This window comes from Cucurbita pepo, unplaced genomic scaffold, assembly GCF_002806865.2.
Source record: "Cucurbita pepo subsp. pepo cultivar mu-cu-16 unplaced genomic scaffold, ASM280686v2 Cp4.1_scaffold000297, whole genome shotgun sequence".
Taxonomy (NCBI): domain Eukaryota; kingdom Viridiplantae; phylum Streptophyta; class Magnoliopsida; order Cucurbitales; family Cucurbitaceae; genus Cucurbita; species Cucurbita pepo.
The window spans coordinates 9,776-32,668 of record NW_019646545.1 but is presented as its reverse complement, the minus strand read 5'-3'; the positions used below and the strand labels follow the sequence as shown (position 1 = coordinate 32,668).

Genomic DNA, 22,893 nt, shown 5'->3' with positions numbered 1-22,893 from the left:
GGACCTACTTAAAATTTCGAGTTGATTGAGTTGTGATTTAAGCCACACATGAATTGAGTTCACAACTCAACCCTATCCCGTCCAACCTTCTATTCCGATTGGATTGGATAGTTCTTTTTTTAAAGTTTTTTTTTTTAAAAAAATCATATTTATCCACCGTACATGTTATATTCATAGCTAAAATCTCAGATAATTCAAATATTAAACATTTACAAACCATAACACATTTCTAATCAGTTGCAAATGCTAAGTAAGGTTGGGTTAGGTTAGATAATACAAATTAATTTGCTAAAAATTCATGAAAAAAATTTAACCCAATCAACTTTTATAATTTAGGTTGAATAGTTGGAATTGGTCGGATAATAAAATTCCTGTTCCATGCAGCTATCGGGTAACAATATTAATCAACTTAACAATTTAGAAATTNTTTTTTTTTTTTTTTTTTTTTTTTTTTTTTTTTTTTTAATGTCATTACCCCATTAAATATATTCAATTTAATTATTTTTTTTTAAAATAAAAATAAAAATTTTAAGAAAAATAAAAATTTATAACTAAAACCATATTTGACAAATTTGGCGAAGGAATGTATGGTTAAAAAAACGTTGCAAGGAGGAATGTATTCTCTCTACTGACGTTGATGAAAGACGTGGAATGAAAAATAATCAGAAATGCCTCGAAACATGAACGGAAGCAGACACGAAGGCCGAGAAGATGAGAGCGGAATGCTGTGGAAGCTTCCAGTTTTGAAATCTTCCAGAATCGGAAGGTTAGGTCCCGCCTTCGGCCTCGGCGTTGGTTGTGGCGTCGGCTTTGGCATCGGCCTCGTCGGAGGTTAATTCTTCATCATTTCTCTCTTTCCTTTTTGTTTCAGTTGGATTCCTTTTGTTTTACTACTTCAATTATGTTGTTAAAATCAATTAGATTACCGGAATCACTTTGTTTAGTGCGTATTAATCTTTGGTGAATTGAAAATTTTCCTTATGGATTGTGTTCTACGCTGCAATTTGCTGATTGCTTTAGTCGGAGGTATGCTTGTTGAATCAGAGATTAAACAAGCATTTCTTCATCATTTGTCTTTTTCCTTTTTGTTTCAGTCGTAACTCGCTTGTTATTCCTCTGTTGGATTCCTTTCGTTTTACTACTTCAATTATGTTGCATAAAATCAATTTAATCAGCGGAATCACTTTGTTTAATGCGTATTTATCGACTACTTTGATGAGGCTTAGCTATTGGTGAATTGAAAATGTTGCCTTATGGATTGTGTTAACCCTGCAACTTGCTGATTGCTTTAGTCGGAGATATGCTTGTTGACTCAGAGATTGAGGTAGGTTGGGTGGGGTTATTCTGTCTGTAGTGTTTGTTTGGTTTAGGCTGATAATCGTTTCAAGATGATTTAATTGGTATTTGTGCCTTTTACCGTCTTTGACTTTTGTCCTTCAATATTACATGTTTCTTGCATTCTGGTTTAGAGAATATGGGTATTTGGATTGTATGTACATTGCCACGCTTGCTGTTGAAATTCTTTAGCCCTATGATTTTTTCCCCAAGTCTAGGAAGCATTTGACCTTGTTTTGATGGACCAGACGCAGATCACAACATTTCTGTTTTTCCAAAAATTAATGATAGAAAGGTTCTATGGTTAAAATATATTTTAACACATTGCGACGTTTTATGAATGTTGAAATATGTAAAAGCTTAGACTTGAAGAAGGGAATGCTATGGATGAAATTCAGTTCGAAAATCACCAAAAGGAATAAAGTGTACTACAGAGCAAATAACTAATTTTCGTACNGAAGAAGGGAATGCTATGGATGAAATTCAGTTCGAAAATCACCAAAAGGAATTAAGTGTACTACAGAGCAAATAACTAATTTTCGTACAAATAGCTAAAACATGAATCCCCAAGTAGGCCCAGATGTAGTTCATTCAGATTTCAGGTGGGTATCTTTTCATTTTCTTTATTAAGATCTTCTCTTGTCTGTTTTTCTTTATTTGCTTCTTCTGTTTCTTTTAGTTTATATGTTGTGTGCTTTAACATAATTTTTATTTTATTTTTGTCCTTTGCCGAGTGCGATGTATTTTTTATCTTTCAAGTGGAGAGAGGATGGTATGAGCGGTATACTTCTGCATGAATTATCTGCATATTGTTAACTATTTGTGCTTCATCTTTATTATTCAACAATTTAGACATGTCTTTTGATGGATACATTCGAGAAAAATAACTAAATGTGTATTAGTGGCTGTGGAATTTATGGACGCAACTTCTTCAAGCAGTTTATTGGGACGTAAGTGTTTTTTATGTGTATGTATGGTTGTAATCAACATCAGAGCTTTTACCATCCACACAAGTACATCACCCAACCCCGTTTTTTTCGTCTNATGTGTGTGTGTGTGTGTGTGTGTGTGTGTGTGTGTGTGTGTGTGTGTGTGTGTATGTGTGTGTGTGTGTATATATATATATCTTTTTGTCNTTTTTGTTAAATTATGGTGGCTCTCATGTTAGTCGGGAGGGTGGGTTTTGAATTTTATTTATCTCAACTTTGGACTCTACAAGCGGTACTTGGCTACATGTTTTAAACTCCATCAATCTGTTTAGAAGGATTTTTTGGTGCCTAAAGCTCAAAATGTATAAGACTTAAAAAATTGGAATTCACATAGTACTTACACGTTGATGAGGAATAAATTCTCTCTATCCTTTATTATAGTATGATTTTTAGTATATAAGAAGATTTTCTTTTTGATAGTAAACAATTTATGAATGAAAAAAAGAGGACAAAAGGAACTGGGAAGATAAAGCGTCTTCTGGGTCTCTCACATACACACTTGCGTGCACACATGCATAGAAGAGGAAACTATCATGGATTTGGGTTGTGGTAGAAGGTAGGGCTTGAGTGTCAGCTCATAAATGTTATCACTATGAAAATTTTACTTTGAACCTTGAACTGTGGTGAACTATCCTTGTTTAATTTAAACTAAAATAGATGTATTTGCAAAATTTGTTCTCCATTCTAGGTGCTGGATTTGGTCCAGGAATTCCTGGCCTACAACTTGGCTTTGGTCTTGGTGCTGGATGTGGAGTTGGCTTAGGATTTGGCTATGGTGCGGGCAGGGGCATTGCGCAAGATGACAAACGAAGATACTCTAACGTTGGGGATCTGTTAAATGGTCATCAAAGTATTTTTCCTCAGTAAGTTCTAAACTAACTGTTTTCAACTTGTGACTATCCTGTTCTGTTCCTGCATGCATTATTACAAGTCAGGGATAATTCCCATTTTAGTGCTTATCTAGATTTGGTGACCTGGCTTTTTCTTAACCATGTATTGACTAAGGTGGCAATTTTCCATGATGTAAATTCCAAAAAAATAACCCCAGTGACTCTCTTTCTCTCTCTACTTGCCTCCACACCTCCACCTCACCTTCATTGGAAACTATAACGGCCCAAGCCCACTACTAGCAAATATTTTTCTCTTTGAACTTTCCCTTTCGGGCTTCCCCTCAAGGCTTTAAAACGCGTCTGCTAGGGAAAGGTTTCCACATCCTTATAAAGGGTGTTTCGTTCTCCTCCCCAACCACTGTGGGATAGCATAATCCACCCCCCTTCAGGGCCCTGCGTCCTCGCTGGCACTTGTTCTTTTCTCCAATCCATGTGGGATCCCCACCAAGTCCACCCCCTTCGGGGCCCAGCGTCCTTATTGGCACACCGCCTCGTGTCTACCCCCTTTGGGGAACAACTTCCTTGCTGGCACATCGCCCGGTGTTTGACTCTAATACCATTTGTAATGGCCCAAGTCCATCGCTAGTAGATATTGTTATCTTTGGGCTTTTCCTTTCAAACTTTAAAATGCGTTTGTTAGGGAAAGATTTCCACACCAACCAACGTGGGATATCACAGAAACCATAAACAACTTTCACTTAGCCACTGTACTAACCACCCATCCAATGAATAAGTGAACAGAGAAAGTCGATAGTAGATACAGAGGTAGTTGTGTTAAGTTTTCTGAGGTAAAGAGAGAGAAAGCTTGCTTCATAACCATCCATTGGAAATCTCTTCGATGTTGAGTTGATACCTTCCAAACCCTCCTAACTGCCCAAATGAATCATCAGAAAATTTTTAAGGAGGAATTTATTGACAAACAAACTATTTGGTGCATAAATCATCAAACCAAAAGGGTAGACTTGCAACAGTTGCCTTTCTTCAACATAACAAAGAAAGTCTCAACAAACTTTTTATACCTGTAGGAGAAGAGAGAATAGGATGGGTAATTTTTATAATTTTATTACCAACCACCCACCTGCTCCATCATTAACAACTAGTTATAAGCCAAAGCCCCCCCTCTTCTCCTGATCAGGAAGGCAACCGTTAAACCAACCGCACTTTGTCCCCTCCCCCGCAATCATTAAAAAACCCACCAACCTCCTACAAAGCGGCTTTGACTTGTAAGTTATCTCCTTATAATTTATTGATATTTAAAGGAAGAAATTGCCATAAGGCAATACAAAACTCTTCAGCTTGTTTGAGAGGCCTGATAAACTCTCTTTCCTTACAACTTTCTAGAAAAGATAAAACATGAAAATTTCTACACCTTCTGTATCATACCTATATATGCTGCTTTTTACGCCAACATTTCCTTATAGTGATCCCACGGGTCCCCTCATCCTCTCTAACTCTCAGATGGTTTATTTCCTTTTTTGCCCCTTCTAACGTAAGTAAAATCAGGGTTCTCACATAACCACTTAAGTACAGTGTCCTGTATACATAATTGACATCCATCCTTTTGTTTTAGATGTTGGAGACCTATCCATCGTCATTAGTGGACAACACTTTCACTATGATTGGTTTTTGAAGCTATGTATGAGAGAAAATAATTTTGTACTTCTTGAGTGATGAGAAAGACTCAAACTTATGCAAGAGGATTACCTATCATATGTGCTAGAAATAAGCTATCAACCTAAACTTCTATGTAAAGAAAAACCTAAACTTCTGTCATCAAATCCCAAAGGTAAGCCATTTAAAAATGCATTCTTTACACCAAGTTGAAATGGTGGCAAATCTAGATTTGTTGCGATAGATAGAAGTACCCGAATAGTATTTCACTTGGCGTGTAGCAAAAATTTCCTGATAGCCAATCTAGATTTGTTGCAATAGAGATATGTAACTATGCTACTTCAATTTGGGGCTCTTTACTGGAGCTCAATATTTCCATGGCCCCTAATAAGTCTGGTGTAGCTCAATAGTTGAAGATGTGTTGTTCCATTCCCCTTCGAAGACAGCAGAGGTGTTTTGTTGAGGACTACCTTTTGAGTTGCTTTATGGAACATTTAGCGGGAGAGAAACAAATGGATTTTTAAGTAGTAGAGGGTGTGTTGGGGGAAGCTCTCTCTTATAGCCAGCTTCTGTAACCAAATGGTTTAATTTCTTCTTTCTTTCTTTTTCTTAACCTTTGGAGACCTTTATTCTGGGGCGGGGCTCATTTGACTTGCCAATGCATTGCACAGAACTCTCCCTGCCGCCTGTTATGCCTGGTCTAAACCGACTGTTATGCCTGACCCTGAAAAGAAATTTAGCCCATCTAAATTAAACAATTTAGCCTTTTATCATAAGAGATTTTGGATCACGTGCATTGGAAATGTACATATACTACTATAATTTGGGCTCTCTTCTGGAGGGAGACCTTCAATATTTCCATGGCCCCAATGGCCCCAGTGTGCAATAAACGAGCAGTGTCATGCGTAAGGAGTAATGTCTTCTTTGTGGGTCAGATATGGTAAAAGGTGTGTCTACATCTTCCCCCACTCCCCACCATCGAATTTAAGGAGGGTGGTGACACTGCCAGTCTGATCCTTTCTGTCTGCGATGATACCATAAGTCACCGTAGTAGAGTAGGCAATCTGGGAGGTTGTTAAGGAGTATGGGAATCTGTGTTAAGAATCACGACTCTTCTCAATGATATGATATTGTTCACTTTAAGCATAAGCTCTCATGGCAAAGCATCCTCAAAAGGCCTGATACCAATGGAGATATACAACAATCCTCAACACCCAATCTCGTGCTGCTCAATTGTTGAAGAGGTGCTGTTCCATTCGCCTTCTTAGACAACCGAGGTGTTTTGTTGAGGATTGCCTTTCTTATGGAACATTTAGCTGGAGAGAAACAAATGGATTCTTAGGAAGGGGGTGTTGGGGGAAGTTTTCTCTTTAGCCAGCTTCAATGGGTGTCTGTAAGCAAAGAGTTTACATTCTTTCATTTCTTGTATGAAAGAAAAACAGTTTCATTGGAATGGTAGATGAAACAGTGGAGTAAAAGCTCCAAACAACTAGAGGTGAATTACAAGGGAAAAAAAACTCTCCAATGGGCGATGAAATGAATAAGCTATTATGATAGAAAAGAAAGTACTTATTCTTGCACCAGAAGGCAGTAGAAAGAACAAGTTCTATGAAATGGTCAAAAGAGTAGGAAAAATCCCCGTGAAAAAAAAAAAACTCATATTTTTGTAACCTTTAAAAAATATCTCGAAACCCGGGTAATATTACAATTTTGAAAGAGTGAGTATTTTTTAAAGAAAGGGCAAGGTTCAAGTGTTCTTCGTAATTTAGTCTCTTTTCTTTTATCTTATTCACGGACTGGATAAAACCCCTACTTTTGAAGCTCTTGAAAGCAATTGTGTGCTAGTGAGATGCACATTTGATACTCAGCTTGCTTTATGGTGCTACCTACAATGTGTGCTAGCCGCTGAGGTTGATTTCCATGGTTTTTTTCCGCACAAATTCCTAGCACCCTTCTATTTCTTGTTCCTGATCGACTTGGGGGACGCTATCTTGGCCACGTCAATTGTTTTGGTTAAATCATTGAAACTAACCGTTGATTGTCGAGATCGTTGAACTATGATTAGGATAATAATTCCCTTTTGAAATCATCCTCTTGAGTTGAAACACAGGATTAAGAATGATTTTCTCAGCTGAAATAACTGGAATCCAAACAATCAGTGAAGGTAGAATACAACTGGTGGCATTTCCAAGATGGCTTGAACTGTCTTTATTCGCCTTTTTCATATGTAATCTGTGCTGCTATAGAAGAACTTTTATTATTCTGACATCAAGACACATTTCTTGACTTCCATTTTTACTTATCAGTAGGGACGAGATCGGCGCGCTTGTCGACGAGCTCGCCCTCAATACAAAGAAGCTTATCCGAGTTACTGCAAGGGAGATTGACAAGTGGAAAAGATGAAGTTCTCTGCGTTTACATTAAGGTCCAATCCCCTTCCCCCATCGTTAGTAAGATCCATAATCAAAAGCATAGAAGAAGGAAAAACNAAAAAGAATTGAAATCATGTTCAATGGTTATTAAAGAACAGGCTGATTTAAGTTGCCTTCAACAATATAAGATCATCGGCCATATTTTAGTGATTATATTCTATAATTTCGACCTTTTAGTATCAACCATTTTCCTTGAAGCCTTAACTTTTAAAAATTAACTAGAGATTTTATATGACTTGAGAAACTGATTATCCTAAACTATCAAATTTAAATCATAAAAGTTTAGTCAGTCGAATTTTTAGAAAATAAAAAATTTTGGGAGGTTGATATTATTTTAGTCAAGTTAAATCAACTAATTCGAAAATAGTGTTAAGAACATTTAATCCGGTCGATTAGTGGGTTGATATGATTTTAGTCAAGTTAACCCAACCAATTCGAAAATAGTGTTAAGAATATTTAATCCACATCCAAAAAGAAGCGAGCTATGTCTGAGTTAAACTTGGAGATGGAAGTCTTCTTTCGTTTCTGAACGGTGAAGTAAGACTAAGCTCATGAGCTTATTATCCTAGGTCGGAACAAGTTGATAGGATCCTTTTTTTACGTCCCTATGCCCCTCCCGTGTGGCGACATGGGGGCGAAAAAAGGAAAGAGAGAGGGATGAGGTTTTTTCTCACTTTTTGCATAGCGGGCCCAGCGGGAGGCCCGCACAACGGGCTATTAGCTCAGTGGTAGAGCGCTTTCCTGATAATTGTGTCGTTGTGTCTGGGCTGTGAGAGCTCTCGGCCACATACCTGGGCTGTGAGAGCTCTCAGGCACATAGATAGTTCAATGTGCTCATCACACCCTTAGATGTGGATCATCCCAGGCAATCATTGTAATCTAATTAATCTAATATGTATAACAAGTACTAAAAAAATGAACAGTGGCTAACCTTAAATAAAAAATAAAAAATAAAATAATTGTGAACTCTATTTACTGTATAGATATCTAAATTTTAAACTTTTATTTTTTAACCCTTTAACTAAAAAATAATTTTCTTTAACTAAAAAATAATTTTTGAATAAACCTATTATCTAAAATTATATGTTAAATAATTCATAATGCAAACTAAAAAAAATTAAAAAATCAAAATAAAATAAAAAAAATCGAGACTATTATAGATTTTTGAAAAGTAAAACTATTTTGAAATGTTAGGGGCAAAAGTGAGATTTATATATAAATTATAAGAATAAAAAGTGATTTATTTATTTATTATTATTATTTATTAGGATAGCTAACGATATCCAAATCAAGCAATAAGAGAGACAACCTTAAAGGACACATCTGCCACGTCACTATACTCCACCAATCAAAACACTGCATTGGATCTCTCAGCATATGAGTAATCACGACCCCAAATCCTACGTGGCAATCCACATCCACCTTCACCAACCATATAGCTTCTTCCTTCTCCACGTCTTGCATTCATTCCGCCCATGGCTTCTTTAGCTGCCTCCACCGCCGCCGCCGCCTCCCTCGGCGTTTCCGAAATGCTCGGAAACCCTCTAAGCTTCTCCGCTGCCTCTGCTAGTTCCGCTCCCTCTCCTAGTCCGGCCACCTTCAAGCCTGTCGCAATTTTCGGGAAGAAGCCCGCCCCCAAGTCGAAGCCCTCCACCGTCTCTCCGATCAATGACGAGCTCGCCAAGTGGTACGGTGAGTCCCAACTGCCGTATTCAGATCTCTCTACTCTGTTGAAAACCCTTCACTCAATTATGTTTTGTATTTCCCATAATGATGAATTCCATTTTTTATTCTAATTAGGTCCCGACCGAAGGATTTTTTTGCCGGACGGGCTGTTGGATCGATCCGAGATCCCGGAGTACTTGAACGGAGAAGTCCCCGGCGAGTATGGTTTAATTTTCGATATTGTCCACTTTAAATTTTCATGGATTTGCTTTGGGCTTACCCAAAACATTTCGTACTAATAGGGATTCTTTACTTGTAAACTCATAATCATTCTTTAAATGAGTGAATGTGGGACTCCTCCTACTAATTCTCCCTTCAAACAAAAGTACACTATAGAAGCCTCCTTTGATGTCTATGGAGCCCTCAAACAGTCTCCCTTTAATCGAAACTCGACTTCTTCTCTAGAGTCATCGAACAAAGTACAACATTTTTTTCGACAATTGAGTCACTTTTGACTATACCTTCGAGGCTCACAACTTCTTTGTTCGACATTTGAGGGCCTATGGAGCTCTGAACAGCCTCCCCATAATCGAGGCTCGACCCTCATCTGGAGTTCTCGAACAAAGTACACCCTTTGTTCGAAACTTGAATCACTTTTGACTACACTTTCAAGGGTCCCAATTGACACTTGAGTCTCTTTTGACAACACTTTCGAGTGTCCCAATTTCTTTGTGCAACATTTGAGCATTCTAGTGACATGACTAAATTAAGGGCATGACTATGATACTATGTTAGAAATCGTGACTCTCCACAATAGTATGATATTGTCCACTTTAAGCTCTCGTGACTTCGATTTTGGCTTCCCAAAAAACCTCAAAACAACGAAAATGTATTCCTTATTTGTAAACTCATGACCTTTTATTTTGTTAATTACAGCTATGGTTACGACCCGTTTGGACTCAGCAAGAATCGAGAAAACTTCACCAAGTAAATAAATCTCTATTAATCTAAGAACCCAACACTAATTTCTTCAATTATATGAAGCTTACATAAAGATTGGCTTGTTTTTTTTGTTCTATTTCTTGGGTAGATATCAAGCCTTTGAGTTGATACATGCACGATGGGCGATGCTTGGGGCTGCTGGTTTCATCATTCCTGAGGCCTTCAACAAATTTGGCGCCAACTGTGGCCCGGAGGCTGTCTGGTTCAAGGTCGGTTTGATTGTGTTTATATATACTTAGTTTTCAAAGCAACAAATTAAGAACAAAATTGTATGTGAATTATTGGGATATGCAGACTGGAGCTCTACTTCTTGATGGAAACACATTGAACTACTTTGGAAATAGCATTCCGATCAACCTCGTCGCCGCCGTTGTTGCGGAGGTTGTTCTTGTTGGTGGCGCTGAGTATTATCGGATCATCAATGGCTTGGTACGAATTTTTTTTGGATAAAGTTCTTTAATTTAATAATAACTTTACAGGGTATCTGAGAATATCTGCTAAAACCATGCACGTAAGTGGTGGTGGAAGTTCTCTATTTATAATCAAATAGATTACTGTGGAAATGGAGGGAGGGATACACGATATTAGTCTATGATCAAGGGTCAAATATGATACATATGGTAAACCGTAATGGAAGGCTTAAATATCCTTAATAAGAGATCTTGTATTCAAAGCAGTGTAATTGTAGGTTCTCGTAGGTTAATTGTGAGATCCCATATCAGTTGGGGAGGAGAACGAAATATTCTTTATAAGAGTGTGGAAACCTCTTACTAGCAGTGGGCTTGGGCTGTTACAAATGATATTAGAGCCAGATACTAGGCGGTGTGCCAGCGAGGATGCTGGGCCCCGAAGGGGGGGTGAATTGTGAGATTCCACATCGATTGGCGAGAGGAATGAGTGTCAGCGAGGACGCTGGGTTCCGAAGGAGGGGGGTGGATTGTGAGATTCCACATCGATTGGAGAGAGGAACGAGAGGATGCTGAGCCCTCGAGGGGGGTGGATTGTGAGATTCCACATTGATTGGAGAGAGGAACGAGTGTCAGCGAGGATGCTGGGTCCCGAACGAGGGAGTGGCGGATTGTGAGATCCCATATCGGTTGGGGAGGAGAACGAAACATTCTTTATAAAGGTATGGAAACCTCTTCCTAGCATACGCGTTTTAAAAACATTGAGGGAAAACCGAAAGTTACATTAATATTGAAAATCATTACTAAATGCTATTGTTTTTGTAGAACTTTGAGGACAAACTTCACCCGGGAGGGCCGTTCGACCCGTTGGGGCTAGCGGACGACCCAGACCAAGCCGCGATCTTGAAGGTGAAGGAGATCAAGAATGGGAGATTGGCAATGTTTGCAATGCTAGGGTTTTACTTTCAAGCATACGTGACTGGAGAAGGGCCAGTGGAGAACTTGGCTAAGCATTTGAGTGATCCTTTTGGAAACAACTTGCTCACAGTCATTTCAGGGAATGCTGAAAGAGTTCCAACCCTTTAAATGAATGAATGCCATAACCCAACCCCAAGTTTGTGTATTGAATGAAAATCTTGGATGCTTTTGTAACTTATCGTAATGATTCACTCTCGTGTCTTTGACGAACGAGAGTTAATGATCAATTTTTCTATCAAAACTCTGACCGAGCGGAATTAGATTAGGTTGATGAGTAATTTATAACTCGTGTGAACTATAAATTATGTTAAAGTCAAGTTTTGACTCACAATCTCTCCCATAAGCTTGACTTTACTCGAGAATTCTCTACTCCAAGAAACTTCTGTATCTTAGCAAATTTAACCCTTGCTAGGGCCTTAGTGAGAATATTAGCACATTGCTCTCTAGTGTAGATGAACCCTACAACGATCTATTGCTTTTCGACAACTCACTGCGTCCGTTAAATACTGGATTCTTCATCAATGTAATTGTAGATTTGTTGTTAATGTAGAGAGTTACTAGCTTTAACTCGCTACTGGTCACCTTGTTCAACAAGTTTCTCAGCCCTAATGCTTGGCATGATACTTGCAGTGGCTGCCATGAACTCATCCTCATAGGAAGATAGCGACACAGTTCACTGTTTCCAAGATTACCAAATGATCAAATTTCTATTGGTATAAAACATCAGTCCTCTGATGCTTTTTCTATCATCGATGTCTCTAGCTAAATCACTATAGGTAAAATCGACTAGTTCTTTAGGTACTTGTCCTTTATCATACTTTAACCCATTGCATGTGATTCTCCCGGTCAAGGATAATGTACTTGACTACTTGATGATGTATGGTAGTAGGTTTCTCCATGTAACACCCAAAAAAATGAAGGAAATTAGCTCCAATTAAAATAAGCCACCCACGTAAGACTCAAAAGATTCGAGGAAAGAAATTAAGGGATTTAAGCATGGGGAAGGGTCTTACCGATGTCATTTCTATACCCTAACAAGTAATTTTAAGGGTTTAAGGTCTTTAGAATGGTTGGAAAGGAAAAAAAAAAAAAAGATAAGTAAAAGGACGAAATGGTCATTTTTCTAATTTTAAGAAACTTTCCAAGATTTTCAAGGAGGGAAAAAGGACCGACAAGACAGAATTTTTAGAAAAGTTATGGATTTTTTTTTGAGGAAATAATAATAATATATTTAGAAAGTGAAAAATTATCAAAATACCCCTGTATTTATGGGTAATTACGGATATGTCATTCTACTAAAAAATCAGAACCTCCATACTTCTGCAGAAAAGTATTTATGGGTAATTACGGATATGTCATTCTACTAAAAAATAAGAACCTCCATACTTCTGCAGAAAATACTTCGAATCTCAAAATCCAACTGTTGGATCTCCTCCAAAACTGAACACGGATCAACGGATCAACAAATCCAAAACTGAACACGGATCAACGGATCTGTCATTCTACTAAAAAATCAGAACCTCCATACTTCTGCACAAAAGTATTTATGGGTAATTATGGATATGTCATTCTACTAAAAAATCAGAACCTCCATACTTCTGCAGAAAATACTTCGAATCTCAAATCTCAAAATCCAACTGTTGGATCTCCTCCAAAACTGAACACGGATCAACAAAAACAAATCCCAATCGTAGGCAATAAACATTTAGATTTTGAGTCTCCTACTCTCGAGTTTCTTCTAAATTCAAGGGGATAAAGACACAAACTCCTTTAACTTACCACACCCAGTGGGACTCGAACCCACAATCCCCTCATTAGATAAAGCTTACACTTCTAAAGTCAAGGAATTTATCCATGTTGACATTAGATAAAGTTTACACACCCAATGAGACTCGAACCCACAATCGCCTAATTAGAAGTCAGATGCCTTATCCATTAGGCCATGGGCACCTTTTATTATATGACAACTTGTATACTGTGAATGTTTGATTAATCCACCACACCTAAATGGTGTGAAAGTTATCTTATTTATAATCAAATAAATTACAAGGATATGGAAATAGTAATAAATGGAAATAACGGAAAGATATCTATGGTAATAAGGCAAATATTAGATATTTGCCTTATAATAAAAATATCAAATTTATATGGTAAACTATAATTTATTACTAAATATCCTTAACACCCCACCGCAAGCTGAGCGTCGGATTTGAACGAACGTGAAGCTTGGATCTGAAAAATTCAAAGTGGTTGAGAAACACTTTTCGTGAAGATGTCAACAACCTGGTTCAGAGGAGGCGTAGAGAAACACTTTCTTGACCATCGAAAATTGCAGAGGGATCGCCGCTCAGCGGCGATGCTGCCTTGGCTTCGACGAGAATATGTCTAACCCATGAAGAGGGATTGTCGCTTAGCGACGATGCTACCTTGGCTCTGGTGAGAATATGTCTAACCCCAAGAAGTAGAAGGGGAAACCTAGAGCAAGGGACAAAGACAATGTTGAAGCCGGAAGAGTCGCCACATTAGGGCGAAGGAGCCAATTTTGGCGAGAAGGGCAGCTGGAAGAGTCGCCACATTGGGGCGAAGGAGCCAATTTTGGCGAGAAGGGCGGCGACAACTTGGTTGGCGAAGATGCCAGTGCTGCGCCCAGATTCCAAAGGTAAATCTCTGCAAAGGTCGATGGGCTTATTGAGATTCTGTATATTTCCGAAGAGAAAACGCTGATGACGATCCNGAAAAAAAAAAAAAAGATAAGTAAAAGGACGAAATGGTCATTTTTCTAATTTTAAGAAACTTTCCAAGATTTTCAAGGAGGGAAAAAGGACCGACAAGACAGAATTTTTAGAAAAGTTATGGATTTTTTTTTGAGGAAATAATAATAATATATTTAGAAAGTGAAAAATTATCAAAATACCCCTGTATTTATGGGTAATTACGGATATGTCATTCTACTAAAAAATCAGAACCTCCATACTTCTGCAGAAAAGTATTTATGGGTAATTACGGATATGTCATTCTACTAAAAAATAAGAACCTCCATACTTCTGCAGAAAATACTTCGAATCTCAAAATCCAACTGTTGGATCTCCTCCAAAACTGAACACGGATCAACGGATCAACAAATCCAAAACTGAACACGGATCAACGGATCTGTCATTCTACTAAAAAATCAGAACCTCCATACTTCTGCACAAAAGTATTTATGGGTAATTATGGATATGTCATTCTACTAAAAAATCAGAACCTCCATACTTCTGCAGAAAATACTTCGAATCTCAAATCTCAAAATCCAACTGTTGGATCTCCTCCAAAACTGAACACGGATCAACAAAAACAAATCCCAATCGTAGGCAATAAACATTTAGATTTTGAGTCTCCTACTCTCGAGTTTCTTCTAAATTCAAGGGGATAAAGACACAAACTCCTTTAACTTACCACACCCAGTGGGACTCGAACCCACAATCCCCTCATTAGATAAAGCTTACACTTCTAAAGTCAAGGAATTTATCCATGTTGACATTAGATAAAGTTTACACACCCAATGAGACTCGAACCCACAATCGCCTAATTAGAAGTCAGATGCCTTATCCATTAGGCCATGGGCACCTTTTATTATATGACAACTTGTATACTGTGAATGTTTGATTAATCCACCACACCTAAATGGTGTGAAAGTTATCTTATTTATAATCAAATAAATTACAAGGATATGGAAATAGTAATAAATGGAAATAACGGAAAGATATCTATGGTAATAAGGCAAATATTAGATATTTGCCTTATAATAAAAATATCAAATTTATATGGTAAACTATAATTTATTACTAAATATCCTTAACACCCCACCGCAAGCTGAGCGTCGGATTTGAACGAACGTGAAGCTTGGATCTGAAAAATTCAAAGTGGTTGAGAAACACTTTTCGTGAAGATGTCAACAACCTGGTTCAGAGGAGGCGTAGAGAAACACTTTCTTGACCATCGAAAATTGCAGAGGGATCGCCGCTCAGCGGCGATGCTGCCTTGGCTTCGACGAGAATATGTCTAACCCATGAAGAGGGATTGTCGCTTAGCGACGATGCTACCTTGGCTCTGGTGAGAATATGTCTAACCCCAAGAAGTAGAAGGGGAAACCTAGAGCAAGGGACAAAGACAATGTTGAAGCCGGAAGAGTCGCCACATTAGGGCGAAGGAGCCAATTTTGGCGAGAAGGGCAGCTGGAAGAGTCGCCACATTGGGGCGAAGGAGCCAATTTTGGCGAGAAGGGCGGCGACAACTTGGTTGGCGAAGATGCCAGTGCTGCGCCCAGATTCCAAAGGTAAATCTCTGCAAAGGTCGATGGGCTTATTGAGATTCTGTATATTTCCGAAGAGAAAACGCTGATGACGATCCTAAGATTAGGGTTTCTGTGAAGGATGAAGGGAAAATTGGGANAGAAACATCTACTATTATTCTGTATATTTCCGAAGAGAAAACGCTGATGACGATCCTAAGATTAGGGTTTCTGTGAAGGATGAAGGGAAAATTGGGAAGAAAATGAAAGAGGCTATGTTTGGAAAGGGAGAGGTTGTATGTACAGAATATGGNATTTTTTTTTGAGGAAATAATAATAATATATTTAGAAAGTGAAAAATTATCAAAATACCCCTNGAAAGAGGCTATGTTTGGAAAGGGAGAGGTTGTATGTACAGAATATGGCGAAGGATGATTTGGAGGTCAAAAGGGTGGAGCCAAAGAGTAATCAATCGGCTTTGCATGTGGCAGCCATGGCGACTGCCCCTGTGGCGTCGAAGCCAACAGTGGTNAATCCAACTGTTGGATCTCCTCCAAAACTGAACACGGATCAACGGATCAACAAATCCAAAACTGAACACGGATCAACGGATCTGTCATTCTACTAAAAAATCNGGAAAGATATCTACGGTAATAAGACAAATATTAGATATTTGCCTTATAATAAAATATCAAATGTATATGGTAAACTATAATTTATTACTAAATATCCTTAACATATACTAATTGAATTTTCAAGAGCATGGAAACCATTGATTTTGTTACAAATCCCTTGAATTGGATCTTTGTTGTTAGAATAGGGATTTCTTTGGTTTCGAAATCTTAAAACCTTAGTTCTTTGTTCTTAGCATNCCGACAAGACAGAATTTTTAGAAAAGTTATGGATTTTTTTTTGAGGAAATAATAATAATATATTTAGAAAGTGAAAAATTATCAAAATACCCCTGTATTTATGGGTAATTACGGATATGTCATTCTACTAAAAAATCAGAACCTCCATACTTCTGCAGAAAAGTATTTATGGGTAATTACGGATATGTCATTCTACTAAAAAATAAGAACCTCCATACTTCTGCAGAAAATACTTCGAATCTCAAAATCCAACTGTTGGATCTCCTCCAAAACTGAACACGGATCAACGGATCAACAAATCCAAAACTGAACACGGATCAACGGATCTGTCATTCTACTAAAAAATCAGAACCTCCATACTTCTGCACAAAAGTATTTATGGGTAATTATGGATATGTCATTCTACTAAAAAATCAGAACCTCCATACTTCTGCAGAAAATACTTCGAATCTCAAATCTCAAAATCCAACTGTTGGATCTCCTCCAAAACTGAACACGGATCAACAAAAACAAATCCCAATCGTAGGCAATAAACATTTAGATTTTGAGTCTCCTACTCTCGAGTTTCTTCTAAATTCAAGGGGATAAAGACACAAACTCCTTTAACTTACCACACCCAGTGGGACTCGAACCCACAATCCCCTCATTAGATAAAGCTTACACTTCTAAAGTCAAGGAATTTATCCATGTTGACATTAGATAAAGTTTACACACCCAATGAGACTCGAACCCACAATCGCCTAATTAGAAGTCAGATGCCTTATCCATTAGGCCATGGGCACCTTTTATTATATGACAACTTGTATACTGTGAATGTTTGATTAATCCACCACACCTAAATGGTGTGAAAGTTATCTTATTTATAATCAAATAAATTACAAGGATATGGAAATAGTAATAAATGGAAATAACGGAAAGATATCTATGGTAATAAGGCAAATATTAGATATTTGCCTTATAATAAAAATATCAAATTTATATGGTAAACTATAATTTATTACTAAATATCCTTAACACCCCACCGCAAGCTGAGCGTCGGATTTGAACGAACGTGAAGCTTGGATCTGAAAAATTCAAAGTGGTTGAGAAACACTTTTCGTGAAGATGTCAACAACCTGGTTCAGAGGAGGCGTAGAGAAACACTTTCTTGACCATCGAAAATTGCAGAGGGATCGCCGCTCAGCGGCGATGCTGCCTTGGCTTCGACGAGAATATGTCTAACCCATGAAGAGGGATTGTCGCTTAGCGACGATGCTACCTTGGCTCTGGTGAGAATATGTCTAACCCCAAGAAGTAGAAGGGGAAACCTAGAGCAAGGGACAAAGACAATGTTGAAGCCGGAAGAGTCGCCACATTAGGGCGAAGGAGCCAATTTTGGCGAGAAGGGCAGCTGGAAGAGTCGCCACATTGGGGCGAAGGAGCCAATTTTGGCGAGAAGGGCGGCGACAACTTGGTTGGCGAAGATGCCAGTGCTGCGCCCAGATTCCAAAGGTAAATCTCTGCAAAGGTCGATGGGCTTATTGAGATTCTGTATATTTCCGAAGAGAAAACGCTGATGACGATCCTAAGATTAGGGTTTCTGTGAAGGATGAAGGGAAAATTGGGAAGAAAATGAAAGAGGCTATGTTTGGAAAGGGAGAGGTTGTATGTACAGAATATGGCGAAGGATGATTTGGAGGTCAAAAGGGTGGAGCCAAAGAGTAATCAATCGGCTTTGCATGTGGCAGCCATGGCGACTGCCCCTGTGGCGTCGAAGCCAACAGTGGTGGTGGAGAAGAATAGTAGAAAATTTCAAAAGCCATTGAAAAGAAAGGATCAAGATTGTTAAACCGAAACGGCTCTGATACCATGAGAATGTTTGATTAATCCACCACACTTAAATGGTGTGAAAGTTATCTTATTTATAATCAAATAAATTACAAGGATATGAAAATAATAATAAATGGAAATAACAATAAATGGAAAGATATCTACGGTAATAAGACAAATATTAGATATTTGCCTTATAATAAAATATCAAATGTATATGGTAAACTATAATTTATTACTAAATATCCTTAACATATACTAATTGAATTTTCAAGAGCATGGAAACCATTGATTTTGTTACAAATCCCTTGAATTGGATCTTTGTTGTTAGAATAGGGATTTCTTTGGTTTCGAAATCTTAAAACCTTAGTTCTTTGTTCTTAGCATTCTTTGTGTCTTGGCATTGTTTTGGTGTGTGATAAGCTTACTAAATACATATTCTTAAGGTAGCTTCCTAATTACCTAAAAGTCAAAGTCTCATCTCGAGCTCATTCTTATTTAGGGCAACACTTTATCGGAGGCATCTAAAATATCGAGATGCATGTTGTTTACAAAATTCGTCACAAAATTGTTTTAAGAAAAAATTTAGATTAAAGATTAAAATTCTTAAAAATAATGATGAAGTATTCAAAAGTTTTAAAATGCCAAAATACCCTTAAACTAAAAAAAATTATGAAAATATCAATTTTCAAAGAATCATGCAATCGAGATTAGCCTGTATAAAACCCTTCGATCTTCAAATTCAACTATTAGATTGAACTCTAATTTTAGTAGGATCAAGAAGTAACTCTTAATGACTTGAGCCCTTCCATTTACCTGAGCTTTGTCATCCTAGCTTAATTTACAGAGATAATGTATATCTGTCCATATTCATCAATAATTAGATGAAAGTGGAAAAAGTGAAAAACAAAATAATAAAGCAAGAAAGATAAAAGGGTAAAGAAACAAAGATGGTAAGAATATGTCAGGAGACATATTCCACCCATGATTTTTTTTATTTTTTTATTTTTTTTTATTATTATTATTATAATAAATAATAAATAGTTTAACGACTATTGAGTCCTCTACATATGATGATGTTTATATTGGTAGTTGAGAATCTAAAAATGGATCATTGAGATCGTAAATTGTGTCTTCCTCTTCTTCTTCTACTATAGAAGGAGAAGATGTTGATTCGACTGATGCGGCCTCTTGAAAAAGCTTTTGAAAATCAGCTTCCGAATTTGTCTAGGCTAATGCAGCAAGTAGCTTCGACTTTGAATTAAGGTCTTCTTCTTGGATAAATCCTGGAGGTGGCCATTCTCAGATAACCAGACCTTTACCGCTTTGAGATCCGCGTGCGTATGAGTGTATTTATCCCACCATTTGATTTTGATAACTTTGAAGACCTGTTTTACTTAGTCTTCTCTTTCTTTTATTTGAAAATTACAAGTTAAAATCAAGGAATTTGAAAGTATACGCAAAAGCACATGGCTAAAGGAAACAAAGTTTTGAATATGTTTTGAATGAAGTAGTGAAACGATTCTTGTATTGGAAAGAGAAATATATCTTTGGCTCATCCAAAGATTTTCCACCATTTGATGAACCAAAATGGGTAATGAATTTTATGAGCATTCTGGCATAATTGAATAAACCATGAGTGCTCGAAATAGTCATTTTCGTGAACGTATCTTGATTCCAATACGTCGGATTCATGACTTTGAAAATTTTTAATTTTGAGTACGCGATTTTTGAAAGATCATCGCAACTCGGAATATGAGTAATTTCGACGGACTTTGTGTCGACCAAAATGAATTCATAAAACCTTCTAGTCTTATGAAGATCATCCAGGATATAAAAGAATCTCGATGGATAGGCTTTCTTGATGACCTCGCTGATCTTTGGGTCGTCGTATTTTGGTTCTACCAGAGCTTCTGGTATAGACACAAATTTTTGAAAACAGGTCATGATTTTAGGAACTGGAGAGAATCGAATGGGAACAACCACGTCCGAGTAGGTTGAGGGGACAGAAAGTCCCTTTGAAGTGGAAGAGACAGCAAGTCTCGATGGAGTAACGGTAGATGGCCGTGTAGAAGAGGCAGAAGGCCTCGTCGGAGTGATAACCTCCGCTTGTTTTTTGAGAAAGCCTTGCTTTAGATCTGGTCACCAATGTGAAGCCAGTATCCATAGCATAGCTGTCAGACGTCATTGGAGTAGGAGTGTTAGAAGAAGCAAATGGGCTTCTTCCCTTTTTCCACTATTTTCTTTCTGATCATTGTAGGGTGAAAGGGATCAGTTAGAGAGAAGATTTCTTCGAGAGTAAGAACTCGCTTGAGAGGTTTATCCGGCAAGGGGTTTTTGACCCCTCTTATAGGCAAAATTTGAAAGTTGAAGCAAGATAAAATTGCTTGCCATCTAGCGAAAATTTGTTTAGATACAAGATTCTTGACATCCTTTTCTAAAACAAATTTAGATGCCCTAGAATCGGTTTTGATAACAAAGCTTTTGTTAATTAAATCGCTTTGAAATTTCTGTACACAAAGTACTATTGAAAGTATCTTCTTTTTGACTGTTGAGTAATTCTTTGAAGTAGAATTCCATATTCCTGAATGAAAACGGACAATGGATTCTTCCTTGTCAAGGGACTATTTTAGGATTCCTCCATATCCAATATTGGATGGGTCGGTCTCCACTATTAAACCAGCCCTTGGGTTTACCAGAGATAAACACGGAATTGATTTGACAAGGGATTTGTTTTTTTGGACTGTTTTGTTGTGTTCTTCGGTCCGGGGCTTGAGATTCTTTTTGAGCCTTTCAAAAAGTGGCTTGCAAAAGAGTCTGATATTTTGAAGGAAATCAACATAATTGAGACATCCCAAAATATTTGTAGTTGTGTTTTATCCGTGATCTGATCCGGAAAGTTTGAGGCAAACTCAATGGATCTTTGAATGGGTTTAATTAGACCCAAATCAATTTCAAATCAAAGAAAACAGATTTTTGTCTGAAAAAGTTTAATTTTCGGTTTAAACACAACTAAACAATTTCTTTTGATTGTTGTAAAAAATGTTTTAAGGTGCTTAAAATGTTGGTGATGTTTTGAGAGAAACTCAGAACATCATCAATATAAACAATGAAAAGTCTTGAAAAGGATTGAAAATATCATTCATAATTTTTTGAAATTCGGATGAAGTGTTTTTTAGCCCAAATGGCATAACGTTCCATTCGTATTGTACGAAAGGGATGTTGAAAGCCGTTTTATATTTGTCTTTTTCTGAAATCTGGATTTGCCAAAATCTTGATTTCATATAAGTTTTGAAAATACTTTTGCAATTGAAATTATTTGCATTAAATCTGATTTATTTGGATTGGATATCTAATCCATTCCAAAACCTTATTTAAGGGGTTGTAGTTTATTACCAGTCGTGGACTCCACGTTCCTTCTCTACCTGGTTGTTGACGTAAAAAGTCGCGCATGACCGGGTGCTCTTTGATGGCCTACGTACCATAATTAAAAATTTTAATACTCCTCATAATTAAACACTACAAACTTAGTAGCCATTTTGTTTCAAATTCCTCCCATAATTCTTCATTAATCAGAAATTTTTACATGCTTATCACAATCTTCCCTCTGAGTCATTTGGGTTTTAGTATTGAAAGTAGACGAGCAGTTTATTTTAACCTCAAACCTTTTCTTTATGAATCCAATTATTTTGACCCTTCGTGGCATTTTCGTGTGGCTACTGATATTCAAACCTCCCAACTTCAAATCCTCCATCAAGTTCAGACCCTCATCCATTTCCTCCGCCTCGATCTCCACCGTCACATTCATCATCATCGTGTCCTTTGCCTTCGTCAATCCGCCGACGTCTCCCCCTCTCCGATCACCTCGCCGTGGTAGTAAATCACCATCGTGGCTTTTGAGTATTTGAACGATGCGACATTAGGATTCCGCACGATGACACTAGCCACAACGAGTATGCCACCGTCTGAGAAGGAAGAACGGTGAGTTTTAAATGATTATTAAGAAAATTAGATGAAAACCCAGTTAAGCGTTAGATTTTTACTTAGTAATAATTCAGACAAACCTAAACAATCGTAGTGTCAAGTTATGATATTATAGAATACTTAACTTGGCTTTTACAACTTTTTAATAACAATAGAAATGTTAAGAATGAGAAATAGAAATAGATTTGGGATCGAAAGTATATCTTCATTCAGGTTTACCACGTTTAAATAGGATACAAACTATCAACTAATACCTAAAAATAGAAAAAATATATATGTAACTAAATCTGGTAAATAAATAAAATATACGGTTAATCAAATCTATACTAACAACTCCCTAAATATCTGAGATATATTCTAACTAATTATCACGGCAAAATATCCTCTTAATACTCCCCCTCAAGTTGGAGAGTGTATGTCGATCACACCCAACTTGTCCTTCAAAAAGTCAAATTACTGTCTTCCCAAAGCTTTAGTAAAAACATCTGCCAATTGCATTTTGGTCGAAACATAACACGGTTTGATGATTCCAGCTTGTAACTTTTCTCGAACTATATGACAATCTATTTCAATGTGTTTCGTACGTTCATGAAAAACTGGATTGGCTGCTATATGTAATGCTGCTTGATTATCACAATATAATAATGCT

The 22,893-nt window shown here is 37.3% G+C and overlaps 2 protein-coding genes across 4 annotated transcripts; both read left to right on the top strand.

Moving 5' to 3' along the window:
• The first annotated feature begins 574 nt into the window (after positions 1 to 574).
• LOC111784921 (ATP-dependent RNA helicase glh-2) lies at positions 575 to 7,438 on the top strand. 2 transcript variants are annotated; one of them, XM_023665440.1, is made up of 3 exons: positions 575 to 831; positions 3,013 to 3,187; positions 7,132 to 7,438. In XM_023665440.1, the coding sequence occupies exons 1-3, from the start codon at positions 669 to 671 to the stop codon at positions 7,226 to 7,228; spliced, it is 435 nt and encodes a 144-aa protein (XP_023521208.1). In that variant the 5' UTR covers positions 575 to 668; the 3' UTR covers positions 7,229 to 7,438. The 2 variants fall into 2 exon arrangements, with proteins under 2 accessions (XP_023521208.1, XP_023521209.1); XM_023665441.1 differs by having other exon boundaries at positions 7,135 to 7,437.
• A 1,270-nt stretch (positions 7,439 to 8,708) lies between these two features.
• LOC111784918 (chlorophyll a-b binding protein CP26, chloroplastic-like) lies at positions 8,709 to 11,626 on the top strand. Of its 2 annotated transcripts, XM_023665436.1 has the most exons (6): positions 8,709 to 8,949; positions 9,058 to 9,142; positions 9,859 to 9,909; positions 10,013 to 10,133; positions 10,219 to 10,353; positions 11,157 to 11,626. In XM_023665436.1, exons 1-6 carry the CDS (start codon positions 8,733 to 8,735, stop codon positions 11,415 to 11,417), a joined length of 870 nt encoding a protein of 289 aa, XP_023521204.1. In that variant the 5' UTR covers positions 8,709 to 8,732; the 3' UTR covers positions 11,418 to 11,626. The 2 variants fall into 2 exon arrangements, with proteins under 2 accessions (XP_023521204.1, XP_023521205.1); XM_023665437.1 differs by lacking the exon at positions 9,859 to 9,909.
• Positions 11,627 to 22,893: the final 11,267 nt, after the last annotated feature.